Below are 23,520 nucleotides of genomic sequence, written 5' to 3' on the forward strand. Positions count from 1 at the left end.
GTAACACGCCAATGAATCCCTGTGAACCGCTTGACTCGGTGCGACGGGTGGATTGGCGGACATGTGAACAAGTGCACGACGCGTGGGTGAGGTATGGAAAATGTTGCTTACCGAGGCGAAAACCAGCAGGAAAAGAGAGGCTGTAAATTTTCCTGTTTGGTTTCAGTTTTTTGGAAGGATTTTTCAAATTAGTTCATCGTTACGCTTCGTCGGAACCAGTCGTGTGCATTGGGATCTACGACCAAGTGACCTCACTTGATTTAAGACATATTAATTGTGCGGTGGATTTTAATAATCTATTAATGAAGCAAATATTTATTTTTTGTTTGTCTCAAGTGATCTAAATATTTACAAACTGACCGTGGATTATTGATTCCGATGTTGTGAGAATACTGTAGTGTTTACGGATATCTTCCGGTACCTTGAGTGATTCAGTGTTGGACAATACTGTCGAAAAGTTGTTGATTGTTAATGTTATTGTTGTTAAATTTTGAAGTTCCGAGCAATGATCAAGACTGAGGAACATGCGGACTCTAGCACCGTGGGTGTATCAGGTGGCTATCACTATCGCAACATTTCCTCTAATATTGTGGTGGCTACTCCGCATATTATCGAGAATCCTGCACTCCAACAAAGTATGGATGATAAAATGATTATGAATCACTATCACTATCATGGAGCGATAAGCTCATCACAAATCGACGTTAAGAACGAGATGGATGACCGGAACTCGCCGGCATATCAGATCAATGATGTAAAAATGGAAACGGATAAGATACCTTCGATGTACCATCACTTTGACAAAATATCTTCGTATTACATCAACCGATCACCCTATCTTATCTCTCAGGTGAATGACGATGTGGAATTCACCGAACCCCGCACGTCTTACCTGTCTCAGCTAGACAATTCTATTACTGCGATGAAATTGTCGGAGTCCCAACTTATCAACTATCAAGCCATACCACAGGGGGATTTGGCTAGCTTGCAACGCTGTCGTAGCAATGGCAGTAGTGGAGGGCACGTATCGCCTACTTCGTCGATCAATCCGGTTTCCATATCGACACATAACAATGTCCATTCGATCGCCAGCAGCACCAGTGGTGGACAGATCACCATAAATCAAAGCTCGATGCTACAAAAATCCCCTTCTGCATCCCCGATAACACCGGCGGCATCGCCTACTTTGTCCAGTTCATCTCAGTCGGCAGTAGTAAGCGGAGGCAATTGTGCAGGCGCACAGAAGAAACCATCCGGTGGGAATGGCGGTGGAGAGCAACAACTGACCAGTACTACTGGGTCTGGAGAACCAACGGGTCCGAAAAAGGCTAATGGAGGACGACGGCAGGAGAAACCACAGCTCAGTTACATTAATATGATTGTCATGGCGATCAAGGACTCACCGCATCGACGAAGAACACTTAGCGAAATTTACAAATATTTGCAATCGAAGTAAGTATTGCGTTATAAAAACAACCGTACATGTTCATGGAATATTTCAGGATATGCTGTCGGAGAAAACTTATATTCAGTTTGCATGAAAGAAAGGGATACTAGTCTTATAGTTTGGAAAACTTCCTAAGTGTATACTTTCATATATATAATAGTTTTATTTCTAAAACAATTGTATATGATGAATGTGTTCCGCACCAAACATTGAGATCAAATAACCCTAATCTCATTGGGTGTTGATCGGTTGTCCATGGAAGCTGATCTGAAATATACTTCTTTTCCGGAGCCAAAATGGGAGTATAACGTCATTGTGGGGCTTATTTGGAAGGAATAAATTCACTATACAGCGTAGCTGTGTAGCAACCTAAGAAATCATTTTAGTCAAGAATTGATTTCTTAATATACTATAAAAACATGCATATACTAACAACTAGGCAGACTATTTGCAACGCACTTATTTTGCACTGAAGTGCAAAGTCTACCCAGATGTCTCAAACGAAAACAAATTTACGGCTCTATGGCCGCAAACATATAGCAGTCATTTAGGTTTTGGTACCGCATGGGTACCGGTTTGTACTAGAGTGCACATGACTGTTTTAAATGACTGAATTCCATCTGTTTTTTATAAGATTGGAATGGTAAATAATTGTTAATTGCACGTTGCTGTGAGAAAGTAAGAATTCCTTTGCATTTAAATATACATCACGGGAACGAAAAATTTGTTAGTAAACGTACTGGTAATATTATCATGCGTTTATTGCTCTGGGAAGCCGGCTACTGAGAAGTCTTTAAAATTTTATCGTATTATGTATTCATATGTATTTTCCGCTAAATACTATCCCCGAAACGAATTAGTGGCACTTCAGACAGCCGGATGCCGGGAGCTTTGCAATTTTTGCCTTTCTCTACAGAAAGATATTAGAATTGTTGGAAAACCCGACTATCGAACGGAGCCTCGGAGACCCATAGTATTATATACCATTCGAATCAGTTCGACGAGTTCGGAAAATGTCTGTGTGTGTGCACTTTTCTAAGATATTTTTATCGCTTAATTTTCTCAGAGATCCAAACCGAACCGCTGAACCGATTTTAACAAACTTAGGCTTGTTTAAAAGCTACTGTCGGGCGATTTATCAAGTTCAAAGATCAAATGACTGCGACTTCTGGTTCTGGATATATAATGGTATAAGTGACGTAACCATCAAAACACGCTGTTTTGTACCGCTCTAATATATATTTAGGATCACCTCTAATTTCGTAAAGCGCTAGTGCTCAAAAGTTCAAACACATCGAAAAAAGTCCCCATGCAAAATCGGATATAGGTAAGGGATGCGCCCGGCGGTAAAGGTTTGACGATTTTCGATTTAGAAAAATCACCATAGGGGCGAGTGCATGAGATTTCTCAAATCGATTTTTTTTATGCCAAACGTCTTAGAATTGCATGAAACGTCGAGATTTGATGTCATCTCAAAAAAAAATTTTAAAACATTTTTTTTGAAAAAAAAATCAATTTTCTGGGACTAGGCAACGCAAATGTCAAGCGCTTGGTTTAAGGAATGATGCCGAGTACGTCACTTAAACACTGAAGCATGCTTTTGTTCGAACTAATCTGAATTAATTGGTGTCAAAAAAGAGCCCAAATTAATGTCAAAAATTGTTTAAAAAAAAGATAATAAAATTTTCATGAGACTGTTTTAAAGAAAGAGAAAGGCATTCTCACACCACTAGGTGGATTAAGAAGGGTTTTTTTAGAATTGAATCTATTGAACGTCTTGCGGAGCTAAAAATAATATCTGGTCTGACCTTTAGACCAAAGTTCTTAGATGCTAAATAATTGCTCATTAGAATCTGAACGAACGGGGCGAAAAGTCATTTATTGTTTTCTTAATATTCTCTTAGAGTAAAACATTTCAAGAATATTCTGTGAAATTTTCAAGCCTATTGAAACAAAACTCAGCAAGTTTTGGACCATTATCTATGGATGTCTCATTCTGCGAAGAAGCAAGAGCTCAGCGCACAGGTCGAAGATTTCTACTTCGATTGTCTTCAAAACTTGACAAAACATTCTTGAAATGTTTATCACAATAAATTATAAAAGAAAAAATATGATTTTTAGAAAATGTTAGACCCTACGGTCTCCCTGGAGTAATTAATTGTTTCCATTGATTTATTAGACAAAAAACTTCAAACGCGTTTTCATCGAAAGCAGGTTTTGAAAGTCCGTGTCCATCGTCATTCAAAAACTACTGCACCAACACATCAAATTTTGCCCACACGTTCTACATGTAAAAAACCGGACCCCAATGTTTTCGTTTTAGTTGTTTGTTATTTTGGGGAGGATTAACAGCTACAAAATGGCTTTTTGTAGCTGTTAATTTTTTTGAGAAAAAGACAACTTTCTGGGACTAGGTAACGCAAATGTCAAGCGCTTGGTTTAAGAAATGTTGCCGAGTACGTGACATAAACACTGAAGCATGTTTTGTGAACTACAATGAATTAATTGGTGTCAAAAATGAGCCCAAATTATTGTCAATAATTGTTTAATAAAAAGATAATAAAAATTTCATGAGACTGTTTTGAAGAAAGAGAAAGGAATTATCACACCACTAGGTGAATTAAGAAGGGTTTTTTAGAATTGAATCAATTGAACGTCTTGCGGAACTAAAAATAATATCTATTATGACCTTTAGACCAAAGTCCTTAGATGCTAAATAACTGCTCATTAGAATCAGAACGATATTTACACGCGTTAGGTTAAAAGCTAGTACTCATTCCACGCGACTATACTTGAAGGAAACATCCACCAATGCACTTGAAATAAATTTCTAAACAAAATAAGCAAACGAAAAAAGCATAAAATCATGAAATCAACCGCACTGCTGTGGAAATTGAAAATTAACGAATAATCAATCTTTAAAAAAGCTGTTAGTTGTGCCAAGATATACCTAGGTAAGCAAGTTCTAAAACTCGAAAAAAAAATTTACCCGTACCCAACCCAAACCAGAGAATACACAAAAAAATAATGTCACTCACTTTTCACTGAGATGGCTAAACCGAATTTGACCAACTAGATTCCAATAAAAGGTCTATCCCATACAAAGTTCCTGAATTTCATTTGGATTCGACTGCCGGTTTCGCAATTACAGGGTGATATACACCAAAAATGTGGAAATAATGCCACTCACTTTTCTCGGGGATGGTTGAACCGATTTCCACAAACTTGGATTCAAATTCAGATGCCATAAGAATATTCCAATTTTCATTCGGATCAAGCCCCTGGTTCCGGTGGTAAGGTGCTTAGTGTAAAAATGTCAACTTCATGAATATTTTTTTTCATAAGCTACTTCTTTGAATTGGCTAGTAAATTTCTCTAGTTTACAGATCATGGTAGACCATAAGAGATTGATAGTACCTATTATTTTTCTCCGAAAGGCGACAATTGCAGGAGTTCTTTCAGTTATCAGATTTTTTCAACGTTCCACATCCGATTACTCTATTATATTAAATTTCATTTTATTAAAATTAATTCCACTTCATTCAACTTATCAATTTCCGACTAGTTTCGGAGAAAAGCTTTATTCAGTATTTTATCATCTTTCATGTTATTGCGTGTCTTTCAAGTCAATCTTTCAATATCAACTAATGCGCAAATTCTTAAATGTTACAATGATAACAGAAATAGCATATATCGCTATATTGAATAAATAGTAAAAATTCTTGTTTGTTTGATAAATTAATATTTTTCTTAGTAGCCGGCTGCTTAGATCAAGCAGTATAACCAATTAATAATTTAAATAAATAATTAAAACGATCAAGCGGAAATAATAAACAATCAGGACGCGCGTGAAATCTGTTGACCTTTGTTTGGTGATTTAAAATGAGTTGATATAGTTTGTAGAATATGTCACTACAATGAATCAACTATTTTGTCTGAATCCTATTCACTCGTTTATTTTGTTGCAGATAATTCCATTAAGAAAAAATAGAAAATTTTTTCGTTACGCGATAGTCCTTCAAATTTTTCTTCAGTTTTCACGAATAAGAACTGTGAATCTAGACTTTCCGGGACTTCAGTATCGGAAATTGTTAAAACGTTCCCTCGGGAAGTCAGTGAGTTTAGTGGTGCATCCGAGCATCTTGAACCCGAAATATACTAGGTCGCACGTGAACACTATAATTACTGAAATTTTCACTAACAAATATCCTTCTCCCGTGACACTTGTGAAGTGCGCAGTAGTATATACGGCCTCTAGTGACAACAAGTGTTGGACTAACATCAATTACCATTCCTTAGAAGATCTACGTTCGGGCCTGGCCGGAGCCGATAGTGATCAATGTATTCTGGGGTTACCAGAAGATGTACATTGAAAAATGATTTACTAGTTCGGATCATCTAGAAATTTCTTGTACAATTTCAGCTAATGCCGATCAGTAACGGAGTAGCTCAATGCTCAATGATTGAATAGATTTTCACTACCTTAAATTCAAATGTAGTATATAAATGTAGTTAATTTTTCTTTCAAACCCGAACCCGACCCGTACCCGTAAAAAATTAAAACCTACCCGAATCCGAACAAAATTCAGAAACCCGAACAAAATTTTCAATCTGAACCCGAATCATACCCATTGAAAATGAAACCAGAAACCAGACCATCTCTAGCCTAACCATCTAAGAAAAAAAGATGGTGACCTTGGTCATAATGTAAGATAATAAAAACAAAAGATTGCCAATTACATTACAATAAACGCCACCTCTAAACAAAAAGTAGCTGTCATTTTCAGATTCGATATAATGGCCTTTTCATTTCATTGCGCTTTAATTTCTTATTATTTTCAAATACAATACAGAATTTTCAATACAGAACTGTGATCCTCCGATACAAATTTTTCTCCTTAAAAATATAGATTCAAATGTGACAACTCTACTTGCTATACGAAATTGAACAATGCACGCTGTGTGATTCGTTCACAGAGACGGTGGTGTTTTCTTTTTTCGTACTAGCACTTACCGGTGACTATCGGTTTTGCATCGTTTTTTTTCTGGGTGAAATTGCACAGTATCTGTTAAGACTGTTATTATCGGTGCTTCCGAAGCGGAAACGAAGCGACTAGTAGTCTCAAAGTACCGGCTAACAAATTTTGCTAACTAAAAGAATATAATAGTTAGTATTATAAAAATTTGCACCTTTTCACCTTGTGAAAAACTACTCATGAAATTGAAAAAAATTTACATATCGCACTGTAATATCGGAACCAGTAGTTGGATCCATATAGACTTTCCGGGAAATTTATGAGAAGCGATTCAGTCGTCTCCGAGAATAGATAGTGCATTTATTTTATGTTTTTGGCTCATATCACCCTGTAGTTCCGGAACCAGAAGTCGGATTCAAATAAAATTCAGCAACTTTGTATGGGATTATAAGTTCTTTCATTTGAATTCAAGTTCATGAAAATCGGCTAAGCCATCTCCGAGAAAAGTGAGTGCAAAAATGTTACATATAACAGTTCGGATGAAAAGTTCGTATCGTTTAATAGAAACACACACTTTTTTGCCAAAATTCGTTTTTATTATTCAACATAATTGCCATCAGAAGCGATACAGCGATTATAGCGATCTTCCAACTTTTCGATACCATTTTTGTAGTACGATTTGTCCCTTGCCTCAAAATAGGCCTCAGTTTCAGCGATTACCTCTTCATTGCTTCTAAATTTTTTACCAGCGAGCATTCTCTTGAGGTCTGAGAACAGGAAAAAATCACTGGGGGCCAAATCTGGAGAATACGGCGGATGAGGGAGCAATTCGAAGCCCAATTCGTTCAATTTCAGCATGGTTTTCATCGACTTGTGACACGGTGCATTGTCTTGATGAAACAAAACTTTTTTCATTTTCAAATGAGGCCGTTTTTTTAAATTTCGTGCTTCAAACGCTCTAATAACGCTATATAATAGTCACTGTTGATGGTTTTTCCCTTTTCAAGGTAGTCGAAGAAAATTATACCATGCGAATTCCAAAATACAGACGCCATAACCTTACCGGCCGATTGTTGAGTCTTTCCACGCTTTGGGTTCGGTTCATCGCGTGCAGTCCACTCAGCTGACTGTCGATTGGACTCCGGAGTGAAGTGATGGAGCCATGTTTCGTCCATTGTTATATATCGACGAAAAAAATCGGTTTTATTTCGATATAACAGCTCCAAACACTGCTCAGAATCATCAACTCGTTGTTGTTTTTGATTGATTGTGAGCTCACGCGGCACCCATTTTGCACAAAGCTTTCTCATATCCAAATATTCGTGAATAATATGTCCAACACGTTCCTTTGATATCTTTAGGGTGTCAGCTATCTCGATCAACTTCACTTTACGGTCATTGAAAATCATTTTTTGGATTTTTTTCACGTTTTCATCGGTAACAGCCTCTTTTGGACGTCCACTGCGTTCTTCGTCTTCGGTGCTCATGTGACCAGTACGAAATTTTGCAAACCACTTACGAATTGTTGTTTCGCCCGGTGCAGAGTCTGGATAACACTCATCAAGCCATTTTTTGGTATCGGCGGCACTTTTTTTCATCAAAAAGTAGTGTTTCATCAACACACGAAATTCCTTTTTTTTCCATTTTTTTCACAATAACAAAAGTAGCTTCACTCAAAATGCAATATCTCACAAACTAATAATCAGACAGCTGTCAAATTTATACACGTATCTTTTGAAGGTTGGTACTAACTGAAAATGGTATGGATTTAATTCTAGTGACGCCCTCTCACAGAAACGATACGAACTTTTCAGCCGATCTGTTGTACATACTCACACACATACAGCTGTTTGGCGTACTCGACATAAAGATGGAGTCACCGGTGAATAAGCCCCGTTACCATGTTATCATGCTCAATGATTTTTTCTTCCAAAACATCGAAGATATCAAGATGCTTCGGGCGAATCGATTAATTTATTGAAGATTGTCTTCGGTGATCATGTCATCATCTCACGTTTTGGTTCCGTCAATTGACCACCTAGATCGTGTGTTCTGACTCCCCCTGTTTATTATTGTGGGACTATCTTAAGTCGCTGCAAGTTCATGCAAACCATCCCAACTCTTTGGAAGCTTTGGAGGACCATATAATCCACCTAACAGTGAGATAATACCTTTTTTCCGCATGTGTTTTTGCATGAATATTCATCGGTGTTTCAGTTTTCATGACATTATTTTAATGACCGTCGTTTTAAGCGGCAATTTGAGATTTTAATCACTCATTATCGAAACTGCAAATCGGATCGAATTTGAATCTAAATGTGTCAAAGTAAGTTCCACTTTAGGGTTTACGGTAATTTAAGGTACTTCCAGAGCCGGTATTCAGGAACCAGCATAACCCAAACCGATTCGTATGGCCATATGACGTATCAATTGCAATAGTTTCGAGTCCAACTTCGAAGCTTTTCGGGATTGTTATCTTCTATATCGGTTTCAATTTTAAAAATTCATCATCCGGTAATTCCTGAATCGGGAGTCAAAATTGAATAAAAATAATTAATTTTGTATGGAACTATAAGTTTATTTAAATTTGATTTTTTGTTTCTGAAATTCGATTTGGCCTTTTTTGAGAAAACGATTGAACTTTGAGAAACGATTGGATTCTGGAACTGGAGTTCGAAAATCGGTGTAGCCGAAGTCAGATAAACTCACCTGAGTAACTGTATAGTTTACATTTGATTCAAAATGTTTAAAATTCAGTGTAGACATCTTTGAGAAATCGTAGTGTGAATTAATTGTTTAGGTACCTTCCGAATGAAAAACTGAAAACCGCTAAAACTGAAATAAGTTTATGTATTTGGTTATCGACTATCCAAATCTGTAAACCCGATTAACCTGATTGTGAAATGTGAAATGGACACTTTTATACTAATCACCATGTATCCCCTAAACCGGAAGTTGGATCATTTGAATCTTAAATGGTTCTTAGATTTCATTTGATTCTTAGATCGGTTCAACCATCAACGAGAAAAATAAGTTACCCTATTTTAATTTAGTTTCACAAATCATCCTGTAGTTCCGGATCCAAACGTAATTCAGGAACATAGTTTGCGAGCATACGACTTTTCATATGAATCTGACTTTGTAGAAAACGGTTGAGCCATTTTCGAGAAAATTGCATGAAATTTTTTTTTACACGCGCATTAGCTGATTTCGACGAACTGATTCGAATGGTATATGGGTGGTAGGTTCTTCCAGCATTTATTTAAATTAGTTTAAATTAATATAACTTGTTCGGTTTGGTCTATAATTTAATCATGAATCATCGTTTGGTCTATAATTTAATCATGAATTATTGTTTGGTACATAATTCAATCATGAATGGGCGCTTGCAAAGTTGGAGGAAGATCCACTTTTTATCGAAAAATTGTGTTCCGCGACGAGACTCATTTCTGATTGAATGCAAAGGAAAATTGCCGCCTCTGGAGTGAAGACTAGCCAGAAGCATTGCAAGAGCTAAAAAGTTACTGTTTGGTGTAAATTACGGGTCGGTGGCATTATTCGCGATATACCGGCCGATATGTTGGAGAGAGTGTGCTAAACTTGGACCTTGAACATGGGCCATCTAATGCGGAGCCGCGGCCTACATTTGCATGTAATCATGTTCAAACAATTCTATCGATTCCAATAAAGATTTAATTAATTTTCTCATTTTTTTGTGTTTTGTTTTTGAAAATCAACTGCTCTACCTTTGAAAAAATCACCCTTTATATCCACATTACATTCACCTTCATTGTATACAGAACTTGTTGTCTGAATTCAATGTTTGTTTAATGGATTTTTTCAGATACGACTTCTTCAACGGAGAATATAACGGTTGGAAAAACTCCGTTCGGCACAACTTGAGCCTGAATGAGTGTTTCAAAAAACTACCCAAAGAATGCGGGAAACCAGGCAAAGGTCACTACTGGACTATCGACTCCTCGGCCGAGTACATGTTCGAGGACGAAGGCAGCTTACGAAGGCGACCTCGTGGTTTTCGGCGAAAGCAACAACTGAAAGCCTACACCGGTGGAAGTGCATTTTATCCAGCAGGGTCCACCGGTTACGAAATAACGGTGCCGGACCTACAAAGTAGCTACATCTCGCAACCGTACGCATCGTACGAATATCCGAACAGCAACGGACAGGCATTTACCGATTCCTGGCATTATTCATCGGAGGGACTGAGCCAGTACTCGAAAATCACTCACACGTCCCTTCATGACTCTCAACCGCCGGCGTCTCCCGGACAGCAAAATCAGAGCTCGAGCATGTTGGATTACGGCAATTACTCGTTCACTGCCAGCCACTACAGTATCGATAACGGTGAGTGTTGGCTCTTTCTTCTGCGTAGAATACGTTTCTTTGTTCACCGTGTAGTCGTCTATAGTTTCAACTGTGGAAAGGGCTACCATCGGAATCTTAATCGATGTCGAATGTGCCTCGTTGACAGTTTCGTTGCTCTAAACGTTCTCACTATGGTAAGAAGGTCATAAATTTAAATTCGAGATGGAAGCATATTCGACTCATGGACGGCTCAACAAGTTGTTCCTTTTAAGTTGGTTTTCGAAAGAAGGTCGAGCTTGGAAGAAAGTAAAAAAAACGTGATTCTAATCGAAGGGCTAGAAAATTTTCGTTTTCGATATATTATGAACAAATTCGGGTAAAATAATTTTTTGGAATGTATTATTTATTGCAATACGAATTAAATTTAAATTGTTAGGATTTAAGTTGGGTGTTCAGTTACAAGTGGTGACTTTTCAGTTCTATTATATACATGATTTGGTTATTACTATTATTTCGTAGTTCTGTTTTTTATGCTCAGTCATTGCAAAAACTGAAGAAGATATAGTTTTCTTAACGTAGGTTCTATTTTCAAATTTAGAGTACCAATACATGGAGCTGACTAGTTCAAGCCACCAAATTATTTTACAAATTCAATTATCGGATTGTCAAGTAATCGATACCAATATATTCACATCGGTCCTAAGAAGCAATATAATAGTATAACAGGAAATGTGCAATATTCGAAACCAATTCACTGCCCAAGGGAAAGCACCTAGGAAACAACCATGTTCTAGGTTAAAACAAACATATTTGGTTTAAATCTGCGATATCTAGTGCCATTTTTCATTGAAAAACACTGATGGCGTGGATTGCTCTGGTTTTGCACTTTCGATCAGAAATGCAATATCCTGACGGTGTTTCATTGTCATTTTTGCTCGAAAGTGCAAAACTAGAACAATCCACGCCACCAGTGTTTTTCGATGGATTAAAAAAATTGAAACAACTGTTTTGATTTAGTTTAATGGGCATCGTTTTGTTGTTTCAAATAACCGGGATTCAATGATTGGGTGGGACAATCGGGATTTTTCAGCGTGTATGAGCTAATTTTTCTGGTTGGGTTCGATTCCCAACGCCGCACATAGGGCCAGAAACTTTTTCTGGTACGAAAAGACGAATGACCTTAAGGTTGAGAACTCTATAATCGATAAAAAATAAGTCGGCATGAAAAAAAATTTCGTAAGCAATATTCTAGAATAATCAAGTTTGAACATCTCTGTGAAAAATTTTTAATCTGTATAAATATATAAATTTTCTTGATATCGCAATATTCTACGATATGTTAGAACTTAGAGTTAACTTTTATTGCCAAAATTTTTTTTATACTGTTTCATAATGAAAATTGTTTATATGAAAATTAGCTTTTTCAATCTTAAAATGGCGCTAGCGAAAAGAAATTGTTCGGTTGCATTTGAACGTCATTCTTTTGCATTCAATAATGTGTATAAATGATAAGAAAAGTTTGAGAATTGTTTTTTACCATCTCAAATAAATAAAAACCTAATACATGCAATTCTGCCTTTCTCATATAAAAGGTTTTGCAATCACTGTGAAAACCAATTTTTTTTATGAAAGATCCAAATGAAAGATTTTGTTATACCACATGGAATTCCAGAATTTCATCCGAAACCGACTTCCGGTTTCGGAATTATGGGGTGAGGAGTGTTAAAAGGTTTATTTCGTCACTTAAAACTTTGAAACAAAATACATAAAAATATTCTAAACTGGGCTCAAAGCTATTCTAATTGGTAGTCATTGTCAGTAGACGGACAATCAACTCTATTCTGGCTATCCTGGTTTCTGGAGTTCACTCACTTTTCTCAGAGATGCCAGATCAACAAAGGGAAATCAACAAGGGGAATCCTAGGTGATAACAAAATTGTTACAAACCTTGATATGTTAATACTAATATTATATCTAAATTTGTTACAAATTTAGTACGACTTTTCAGCTGTTATTGCCGATTTTTTAGAGGGAAAGACTTTAAAGAGCAAATACAAAAATTGAATTCATGAGGCAAGATGAGATTGCATACTTCTAGGCGATTTGACTTGCCATGCAGCAACGTGACTGATTCCAAACCGGGAAGTTTTGAGTAGCTTACGAAAACTGCGATTGCATCGGGACATGAGAGCCAACTGAGAGTGGCAGGATATATTGACATCAGTGTATGTCTCGATCGCTGCAAAAATAATCTCTATCGCTTACCAACTTTTTCGTCACTTCCTTCCAACCGGCATATGGATAACAAAGGGGCTATTTCTGAACTATGAGCAAGCTGTTTTTGGTGCTGAAGAATAGTTGAAAATGAACGGAAATGAGTAAATTCAGTGTTACAAATATGCAACAACCTTACAACACCTTACAGAATCTGCGGAAATTAAATAATGAATGGAATTTTTTCTCAGTTTTGGCATTCTCATATAGAAAGGCTATGCAATCACTGTGAAAACCGACTTTTTATCCGAGGCCTGCAGGGCCGAATGTCATATACCATTTGACTCAGGTCGACTAACTGAGCAAATGTGTGTGTGTGTGTGTGTGTGTGTGTGTGTGTGTGTGTGTGTGTGTGTGTGTGTGTGTGTGTGTGTGTGTGTGTGTGTGTGTGTGTATGTGTGTGTGTGTGCATGTATGTAATAAAAATATGCACTTACTTTTCTCGGAGATGGCTTAACCGATTTCCATAAGCTTAGACTCAAATAAAAGGTCTTACTGACTGACTGACTGAACTGACTTTTAATTTAGATGTTATAGGATGAAGAGTACGGTTGAAAAGATAGTGATAAATCTGAAGGAGTGTATACATCATGGTCTCATAACCTGCCTTTGAATTTCATCCCGATCCGATTTCTGGTTCCGGAGATACAGGATGATATGTACCAAAAAATGGAAAAAATATGCACTCGCTTTTCTCGGAGATGGCCCAATCGACTTACACAAACTTTCAAATGCAATTGAATTTCATTTGGAGCCGACTTCCGGTTCCGGAGAGACATGGTAATATGTGAAATTTAGGGAGAAAATGTGTACTCGATTTTCTCGGAAACGGCTGAACCGATTTTTACAAACTACGATTCAAATGAAAGGGCTTACAGTTTCCTAAAAATTTCTAAAACACTTTATTCGGATCCAACTTTTGGAACTAAAGTGAGCTAAGTGAAAAATTACCAATCTCATGAGTATTTTTTCACAAACGATGGTTAAAAACAGGTACAAATCCCATAAAACTCTCTGATAAATTCTTCTAGTTTGCAAAACATGTTAGTTTGTGGGCATAAAAACTCAACTCCGCACTACTTGGAAGCATCCAAGTAGTAAAGAAAAAACCCCAAAAATAGAACTCACTTCGATTTCTTTGCGATGCTGGAACCGATTTTCACAAATCTTGATTTGAATTATTCAAACCGCCATATAGAATGGCAATACAATACCGTGTAACGCTATAAAGAAATCGAAACGGCTATTAATGCCCTAAATTGTTGTGGACACTACTCCCGGTTCCTGTTACTGGGTAAACAGGATTTGTAGAGTTTGTCCTATTTCTATTCAATGAACTGTTTTTATTGCGAAATCCACAGTAATATATTTGTTCATATATATATATATATATATATATATATATATATATATATATATATATATATATATATATATATATATATATATATATATATATATATATATATATATATATATATATGATGTTATGAGTAATATGAGAAAGGCCTCATTACACCACTAGGTGGATTAAAACGGGTTTTTTTCTTTTTTGTTCAAAACTTTAATGATTATTATGTACATATTTGATTAAATTTTCTCGGAGATGGCCTAATCGATTTTCGTAAATTTAGGTTCGAATAAAAGTTCGTATTGCCTCGCACTAACTTTTTGAGTTTTCATTATGAACTGACTTTTGATTTAGATGTTCTAGGATGAAGAGTACGGTTGAAAAGACAGTGATATATCAAAAGAAGTGTATACATCAGTGTATTCTAAGTAGATGTTGGGAATAGGAGTGATGCATATGGCTGAATGTAATATGGCTCTCTAAAAAAAATCGGCATATCACAACTAGTGAATAGTGTTCATCTGAAGTCGAAAATCAATATCATTTAACCACCACAACTACTTAAAAATCATCAGTTCAACATAGTATAAAGCATAGCAATAATTAAAGATAAATCGATATGAGTTTCTTCAAGGATTTTTTCTCTATTTCCAGTACATCCGGGGTCCGTAAAACCAAAGTCACTATTTTCAATCTGCAACTAAAAGACCTACAAATCGAAAAAGTATTGAGCTGAGTTTGGATTTTGGTTTTGAGCCCAGTTTTGATTTTGTTTTTCGTTTATTGCTGCCACACTTTTAATGACGTTTTGAAATTTTTAAGACATCACTTTGTATTTTCGAATGAATGCTTGAATTCTTTAACTTTATCGGGGACCGATTGTTGTTGTCCCCGATAAAGTTAAAGAATTCAAGCATTCATTTGAATTCTAGCTTATGAAAATCATCTCTAAGGAAACATTTCAGAATTCACTGAACTGAGTCGGATACAATATCACTTTTTCCAATATTTATTAGTCGAGTTTTAAAGTTATTGTTCGAGAGAGAAAAGGCGTAAAATCATCTTGTAAGATATTCTTTTTTAATTTAGTATAAATATTTGAACAAAAATTTCACACCATTTTAGTAGGAATTATTTAGGAACGCTCTCAACTTTTAAATTTATTTTAAATTAATTTTAGTCATTTCAAAATAAATGCCAAATTATTGTTTTCAAAAGCATTTTCAGTTATGTGAAATAGGAAAATGTGTTAGTTATTGCGCTAGTGCTTTTTATTGAATTATAGCATTACTCGTGTTGGAAGTCAAAAACATGATTGACAAAAGTGTTTGATATCTTTTTAGGGATATTGAACAAAATGTTTAACTAAAGTAATACATTTTTTCAATTCTGTAGTATATTTTTACTTGAAATATAACGACCCTTGATATATTATCTAGACTTGCTACAATCTTAATACAATTTGAATGATTGCTTTTGATTTGAAATCATATTTAAAACATAATGATCTGTTGATCGGGTGGCTTTATCGATATACAGAAATTTAGGTTCAAATGAATGGTCTTGTAGTACATACAAAACTGAATTTTGTTCGGATGCCACTTTCGGCCTCGGAATCACATGATGATGAGGGTATAAAATTTCTAAATTTTAATAAAAACTCATAAAATTTGAAGGTCATGTTAATTGATAGTCGTGAGAACCGACTTCGATACTGTTCCAGGATTCCGGTTCCGGAAGTTCCTGCACCTCCCTAAACAATCCCAATTTGTGTTTGAACTGCCTCTACCTTTATCTCTCCATTATCAATTATGCGTCCATCGAAAACGATAGTGCAAAGCTACCGAAAATACAATCGTTTTTATGGGATTTGTAATTGAAAATGTTCTAAATATTCGTTTTTTCACCGATATGCAGAACTTTTCCAAAAATAAAAAATATTTTTTCAAGCACCTAATTTGATCATTGTGATACCCCTTGACATACAACGATGACTGTTAATAGCCGCTGACAAGCTCTTGCTTTGTCCGTCTTTCCAAGTTTCGTTAAAACCCACTTGAGAGCACATTTTATATGAAGCACGATACTTAATAAGCGAGACCGAAAAACAAGTGTGAAACAAATCGAAATACTTTCTATCATCGATTAAATACGACATTATTTATGAGCAGATGAGCGGCACCTCTGGTGACAGTGTGAAACAAATACTCATAAAAAACATTGACTCTCGCTAATCTTCTGTCACCTTCTTCTTCTTCTTTTCAACAGGTCTAAAAATGGCATCACTATCACAGATGCCACCTCCACCGCCATCGACGATTGGACCGGTATCAGCGACACATTCACCATCATCAGCAGCACCCGGTAGTAATGGGACGGTTGGGACAATGGCGACCAATGGCAGCTCCAACGGAATGGGAATGGACTGCAGTAAAGTGGTAACCGGTTACTCCGGTTCTGCGCTGGGAAGCCATTCTGCTATGCTGGGTCCACAGCAATTGCATCATCATCATCACCATCATCCCCATCACAGTGGAACCAGCAACGGACTGGGGTTGAATACGGTTCTGACCGCGAACGTGCAGTATGATCATGGGAAATATTCCAATTGATTGGGGAAGACAATTAAAGTAAAGGGACAGGATTTCATAAAAAAGGCATGTTCGACTACTTCAACAGTACTAATAGGATAGCAAATAGAGTAATACTCGCGTGATGAGGGTTTTTCGTCTCTATGTAAATTTGTTCAATAAATGACAGAAGTAAAAAAACAATTTTTTCCAATTTCGTTCAAGTTGCGTAGTGTCCAGAAAGTCGAATCATTGCGCTCTCATCGATGGACTTTGAGATTTGATGTTTACAAAACATTAGTTGTATCTGACAAACTACTTTTCGGTCCAGTATTTTTTTTCGTTACGCCTGTTTCAGGATGCATAAAAAAATTGCAATAAAAATTTAACATTACTAGGTTCTTGTTTTATTAGGGACCTTTCAACCTACTGGTCATTCGGGTCCGTTAGTTAATAAATTGCGTATAATGTTTCGGCATCAAGGAAAATCTCATAAAAAAATATTCTGAAATGCACTCAAATCTATTTAAGCAGGTTTATTGGCTAATTTACTTTAAGCATCGTAAAAATGACGATTAAACAAAATTCAACTGCAGAAGAACTGCACTCAAGGAAAACGTATTCAAATTCGTTGACCGCGAAAGAAATTTTTCAGCTCGGTTCTTCTGAGAATCTTATACCGAACACAAATACCTAGTGATTTACTTTTTCATAGAAATGTTAGAGTTATTATTATCAACATGAGCAGTTCTCTGACCGGGCAATTTTTCGCTCTCGTTAGTGCCGCCATATTGACTATGAACGTATAGTAACGTTGTATTTAAAAGGCCTTTTCATTTAGCGTCAACTTTGACTTAATTCGCACCGTGAGGCCGTGCAATTGTATTGTCTAGAGTTTGTCAGATATCATTGTCGTGAACAAGTGAAAGTCGCACTTTAATACAGGTGCAAACATACCATTGATCACATATCGTTGATGATATTCATCCTCATTCTTGTTTACGTCCGTATCGACCATGCGACGAACGGATACTTTCAAACGAATGCGAATAAACCATTCTTGTTTCCACTCGAGCCCAACTCGTTTGTCACAAAATATTTAAATATCAGTAAACTTCTTCAAATAAGTGCTAAGCCATGATCAAATCACTCCAATTCTTGTGATCAACCATATGCGAAACGCTAGAATGTATGCCAGTTTAGTTTCGAACGATACGTGTATTCGAACATCATTCGTATTTTGACCGATTGGTTTCGTCAGTTTAATGTTGCGGATTAACCATTCGAATACATTACCAGTTCAACCGATTTCCAACAAATTTCTCTTCGAATGTGATAGGTGATTTGCAATCAAATGATAAATTTGTTTTTTGAATAAAACATTTAGAAAGTATAGCAGTCATAGTAAAATGCATGTTTTTTTTCTTGTGAGCCTTCGAATATACGCGCGGTTCCAAGTGTTCATGCGTCAAATTTTACCATATCTATTAGGTACTTTATGAAAAATACGCCATGGGTAAAAATGATTCATTTCATATTAAATGCATGATTTTACCAATGTAATGAATATGTAGACTATCGAAAACATAACAAAATTGCAATCAAAATGCAACATATTTTACGCAGATACTACTAATCGGACTGCTATTGTCAATGCTTAACTTTCTAGAATGCAGTCTTCCAGTCTTCTAGCCTCCTAGTCTTCTGGTCTTCTAGTTTTCTAGTCCTCTAGACTTCAAGTCTTCCAGCTGTCGAGTCTATTAGTCTTCTAGTCTGGTATTCTCCTAGTTATCTAATCCTTCTAATCTTCTGGTTTCCCAGTCTTTTAGTCTTCTCTTCCTTAATTTTACTTTGTACGAAGTTATATTTCAAAATTTTATTTACCGACTTGAATAAAATTGATCTTGAGTACGATATTTATTTATTAGTAAGCATTCCTCACTTCTTTGATGTATAGAATCTTCCTAGAATACTACCAGCGATTCCGATCCTTATTTTGCACAGGAATTGCGTTCGAACACATTCGAGTGACACACATTATGGAACAAATGAGGATATCCCCTTTCGACATCCGTCTTACTCAATGGACCCAGCTTATGATACTCAGATGATGCAAAGTCACACCTTATTACAACATCAATAACTTTATTATATATAAATGTTTTATACTATATTAGATAAGCTAAGTTAATTCTATATGTAACTATTTAATTTAAGTGCGGTGAACGACCCAAACGTGGTTAAAGCCGCTAATAAACGACAACATCAACAACATTCGAGTGAAAACAAGAATGGCTTGTTCACATTCGTTCGGAAGTATGTGTTCGTCGAATAGTCGTTACGAACGTAAACAAGCATAATGATCCAAAATCAGCGAAAAAAACAAGTCAAATAACAAATGATATCTAACCGTTTTCAATGCAACTTAAGTCTGTACCGTTTGGCATAAGGTCATTTGGTATAAGGTCATTTAGCATAATACCGTTTGGCATAATGGTCATTTGGCATAACAGTCATTTGGCATAACACATGAACATGCTGCTTAATAGAAATTGTTCTAATTTACTGCAATTTTGAAAGGTCTAATGCGGCTACGCCTCATCGTTTTCAATGACCTGCTGTCCGGCCTCGCTGCCGCTCGTTCGGACTTAACTAAGGGATAGCTCCTAGCTTAGGGTAATCCGGGCAAAAGCCCGCAACTAGACAGAGGTTATTTCTGCGGGGGCGCTCTCGACCTGAATCACACAGAAAAAAATAATGAATTTTACAGGTGACAGAATTCTACAAACGATATAATTCACAACTACTAAACTTTCAAAGTGACGCAATATTCCATTCGCACAGAATTTTACATGCTCCGAGTGTAATTTGCCCTCGGCTACCAAAGCCGCTGTATGGATTTATATTTATCAATTATTCAATGAACAGAAAAGAGCTCTGCGGTTCAGTCAAGTAACCGATGAGCTTGTGATCTGATGTTTCTCGGTTCAAGTCGCGCTGCTCTGCTATTGATTTTTTGTTTTTTATTTCATTCGAATGTAATTTCCAAATCACACAATTTTCCATATTCTTGAATATAAATTTGTATGAAAAACGACGCTCCATTTATGTGCATCTTATAAGATGTAAAATCACAAGATTTTTTCGAACTGTGCATCTATGACAAACAGAATGTTGTGCTAGCACTAAGTGAGTTGCTTATAAAAATGATAGTGTGCTATTTACTACAGAATTTTAAATATGAAAAAAATAATGCGATTTCACCTAATATTATCGAAATATTTGGACCGAATATAAAATTCACACATTTCGTTCGAGTTTTCCTTGCACAACATCACTTGATCGAAACGCAAACGAACATTTACAAATCCAATTATTATTATTATGACAAATGGACCATTATGATAAATAACCGCCAAAGGGCCATTATGATAAATAACCGTTATTGCAAATAACCATTATGCCAAACAGCGTTATGCCAAAAGGTATTATGCCAAACGACCTTATGCCAAACGGGCCGCCCCCGTTTTAAACAACGAAAAAAAGAACGGTTTCAATATTTTCTCCTTAAAACATACAAAAGTTGTTCCTGAGAAAAAGGTGACAAAAAAGGCTTCTATATAATATTACATTCTAAAAAAAACTTTAACATTATCAAAATGGAATAAATTTTCATCTCAGACCTAAAATATTTGAGCAGTTGAACCGGGAGTTACGATTTTTTCTCTTAAATTCAAGTTTTGTATCTTTTTATTTGGCTCAAATTTTCCATACTTCACGGCCAAAAACGACAATTTGCTTCATCGGTTCATAATTTTAAATTTAGCCTTACTTTTGCGAAAAGCCCAAGCAAAACTTGGAAAATTTCAAAAGCATATATTTTAAAAACGGTTAGTTGGTAATTATCTGGGTTACCAAACATTGACTACCTCATCGATCATGGCCAATTTGTTCTGATTTATCAGAAATTGATAATTTTATGCCGATTCTACAGCTTTTCCAAAAAGTATCGTCTTCCCACGATCAGCGCCTCTGCATTTCATTTCAACGTAGTGTGTCAATCAATCGAAAGTGTAATTTTTATTAAGAGTTTGATGTTTAACCTTTCCACGTGCAGATGACGCTTCAATATAGGATTATGTCTTGGATTAAGCAAAACGCCACTGTCAAAATCTCAGATAGCTTTAACTTGAATTAAAAATAACCACTTTACTACATCGAACTTACGCGTTAAGCGTTAGCGTAGACGGTTGTTGACTGATGTAGAACAGAGCTATCAACAAAACTGACATACGAAATTAATCTACTCATCATGCAAGCGTTTCTAGCCCGCCTGAAAGCTTTATGGTATGCGTCGGTTGCGTTACAGTTATACGCCTAAATGTTTGTCACTGGCAATACAGAACAGAAAGGTGAGGTGCGGTAACAAATGTATTTTATTATTAGGGTGATGATAATAATTTATTTATTTATCTGGTTAGTTTATTTTTTCAAACAATCAACAGTAATGCTAATATGATTTTTGGAAATAATTTAAATTCAGGGAAGAGATCCATGAGAACAGTTTGACTCACGTGGAACATAGTGAAACTAATGTAACAATGTGTGTTAGAATTCATAAATAATAATTTCATAAAACCTATAGATAAAATATACATATATTTACCATCTTGAAGTTCTTATGAATTATTACCCGTCCTTTTTAGGCACTTGTACTTTGGTGTGTTTTATCCGCATAGCCTTAAGATGCTACTAGTAACAGTATGCCAAATGCAAAATGTAGATGCGGTAGGATGCACAGGACGTGGGAAATTTGTGCATAAAAATGCAAATGACTAAACCGCTCGTTGGTTATTCCAGAGCCGAACCCCCACCGGGCGGGTGTGGATTGAGATAAGCATAATGAGTCGATCATTCGGGGCGAACGATTTCACTCGTTTTGTTGGCGAAACAAGAGGATTAACTTTTCAGTATGGTTTGTCCGGAATCTCACGAGGATTGGTCGGTGCCGACCGTTAACGTGCCCAAATTGAACTAGGCGAAACTTGTTCCGCAGTCATTGTTTTCATTACTGTAGTATACTTTGGTAATATAATTCACATGCGATATGCATGAGGTGATTTATTGAAATATATGTACAAAAGAGAAAGATTTAATTGGATGTTGAAGTATAAGATAGAAAATTTGTTTGATTATAAATAGTTGACTGAATATTATCGTCATTGCGAAAAACGTGATGTTTTTCCCGTGATATGTTGACTTTTTTAGGTTTTTAACCAATCTCCAGAAGTTCCACATCACTAGAATTTATTCACCCAATTCGATGCTTCTAAGCGCTTGTTGTAACCTGGTTCACTTTAACATGATACTGTCAATAATAATCTTCCAAAACGACTGTGTGGTCATAAAAACTCCACCGCTGTTCTCGAATTCTCTCACATCACGACCCATAAACCCTATTTACATCTCGGCTGTCATCATTAGATTTAATGTCAGTTCGAAACAGTCACGAAACAAAACGACAAAACGCAGCTCATCTCAACCGGCTCGGCTGGAATGCTCCTAAATTATTTATCTCCTACTAATAACTTGTTATTTTCAAGGAAAATGGATTACCACAAACAAATGCGTGATGCGGTGGTGATGCGTGGGACTATGGCAACAATGATTTTGAGGGAAATCGTTGCTCCTAGGTTGCGATATTTTGATAAAGTCATAATACTCTAAGACGGTGTAACTGGAGTAGAGTAAGAAGACTGTAGAAAAAAATTATTTATCAATTGGAATGTTACCCTGCGGATTTCATCAGGTGTACTTTGTTACATACAAATGTTACACAACATTAATGAAAATTTTATATCTTAAGGTTCTTATTAAAATCTTAGAAAACAGCCGTTGTTGAAAAATGCAAAAACTAAATTGACTACACTGAAGAAAAGGCAAATAAGAGTTCCATTAGACTATGCTTTATGAACCAAGTATAAATCAATACCATTAAAAGGTAGAAATTTTCATTAACAGTCTTATGATTTTCTTAATACTATAATTCTAGTGCATAGTACAATTTGCATTTCGCTTTATGTAATTCATCAATAGTCTTTCATGTAAAATTGTAATAATTTTGTCTTATGATTTCAACATTGACAAAACTGCGAATAAGGAACTTTCTAGCTACTTAAAAACAGAATTAATAAATGAATTAATCTCGGAAATTTTTCTATTCCAGTTTTGAAACCAACTTTTAAAAATTACGTTGGAAAGGATTTTCCTGTATCAATGATGTGTCATATCGAAAGAGAGAACAATTTTCCTTTGATCAAGGCGAAAAGTTTAACTTTTATACCCTACACAGCAAAAAATTATGAAACTTACAGGTGACGCAAATCTACATATGACACAATTTATAAAACGTAATCCGTGAAACGACAGAATTTTACAAGAATGATATAAATATACGCCCGTTTTTAAAGCAAACGTGTAAGTTTACATGTTTTGGCGCTTAAAAGTGTGTCAGAATGAATTAAATATTATATTTACTGTAAAATGGAGTTATTTTCGACCCTCACATATGTCGAT

At 35.9% G+C, this 23,520-nt stretch overlaps 1 protein-coding gene across 1 annotated transcript; it reads left to right on the forward strand.

The window, feature by feature from the left end:
• The first annotated feature begins 222 nt into the window (after positions 1–222).
• On the forward strand, positions 223–17,090 carry LOC131436346 (forkhead box protein biniou). Its single transcript, XM_058605015.1, has 3 exons — positions 223–1,452; positions 10,268–10,788; positions 16,643–17,090. The coding sequence occupies exons 1-3, from the start codon at positions 506–508 to the stop codon at positions 16,984–16,986; spliced, it is 1,812 nt and encodes a 603-aa protein (XP_058460998.1). The 5' UTR covers positions 223–505; the 3' UTR covers positions 16,987–17,090.
• The last annotated feature ends 6,430 nt before the right edge of the window (positions 17,091–23,520 follow it).

Source organism: Malaya genurostris, chromosome 3 (genome assembly GCF_030247185.1).
Source record: "Malaya genurostris strain Urasoe2022 chromosome 3, Malgen_1.1, whole genome shotgun sequence".
NCBI classification, from domain to species: Eukaryota; Metazoa; Arthropoda; class Insecta; order Diptera; family Culicidae; genus Malaya; species Malaya genurostris.

Excerpts from the sequence above, each read along its gene's own strand:
- LOC131436346 (XM_058605015.1), top strand. The coding sequence starts at position 506 with ATGATCAAGACTGAGGAACATGCGGACTCTAGCACCGTGGGTGTATCA. Across the intron at positions 1,453-10,267 it reads TACAAATATTTGCAATCGAA|ATACGACTTCTTCAACGGAG; the intron begins GTAAGTATTGCG and ends GGATTTTTTCAG. Across the intron at positions 10,789-16,642 it reads CCACTACAGTATCGATAACG|GTCTAAAAATGGCATCACTA; the intron begins GTGAGTGTTGGC and ends TCTTTTCAACAG.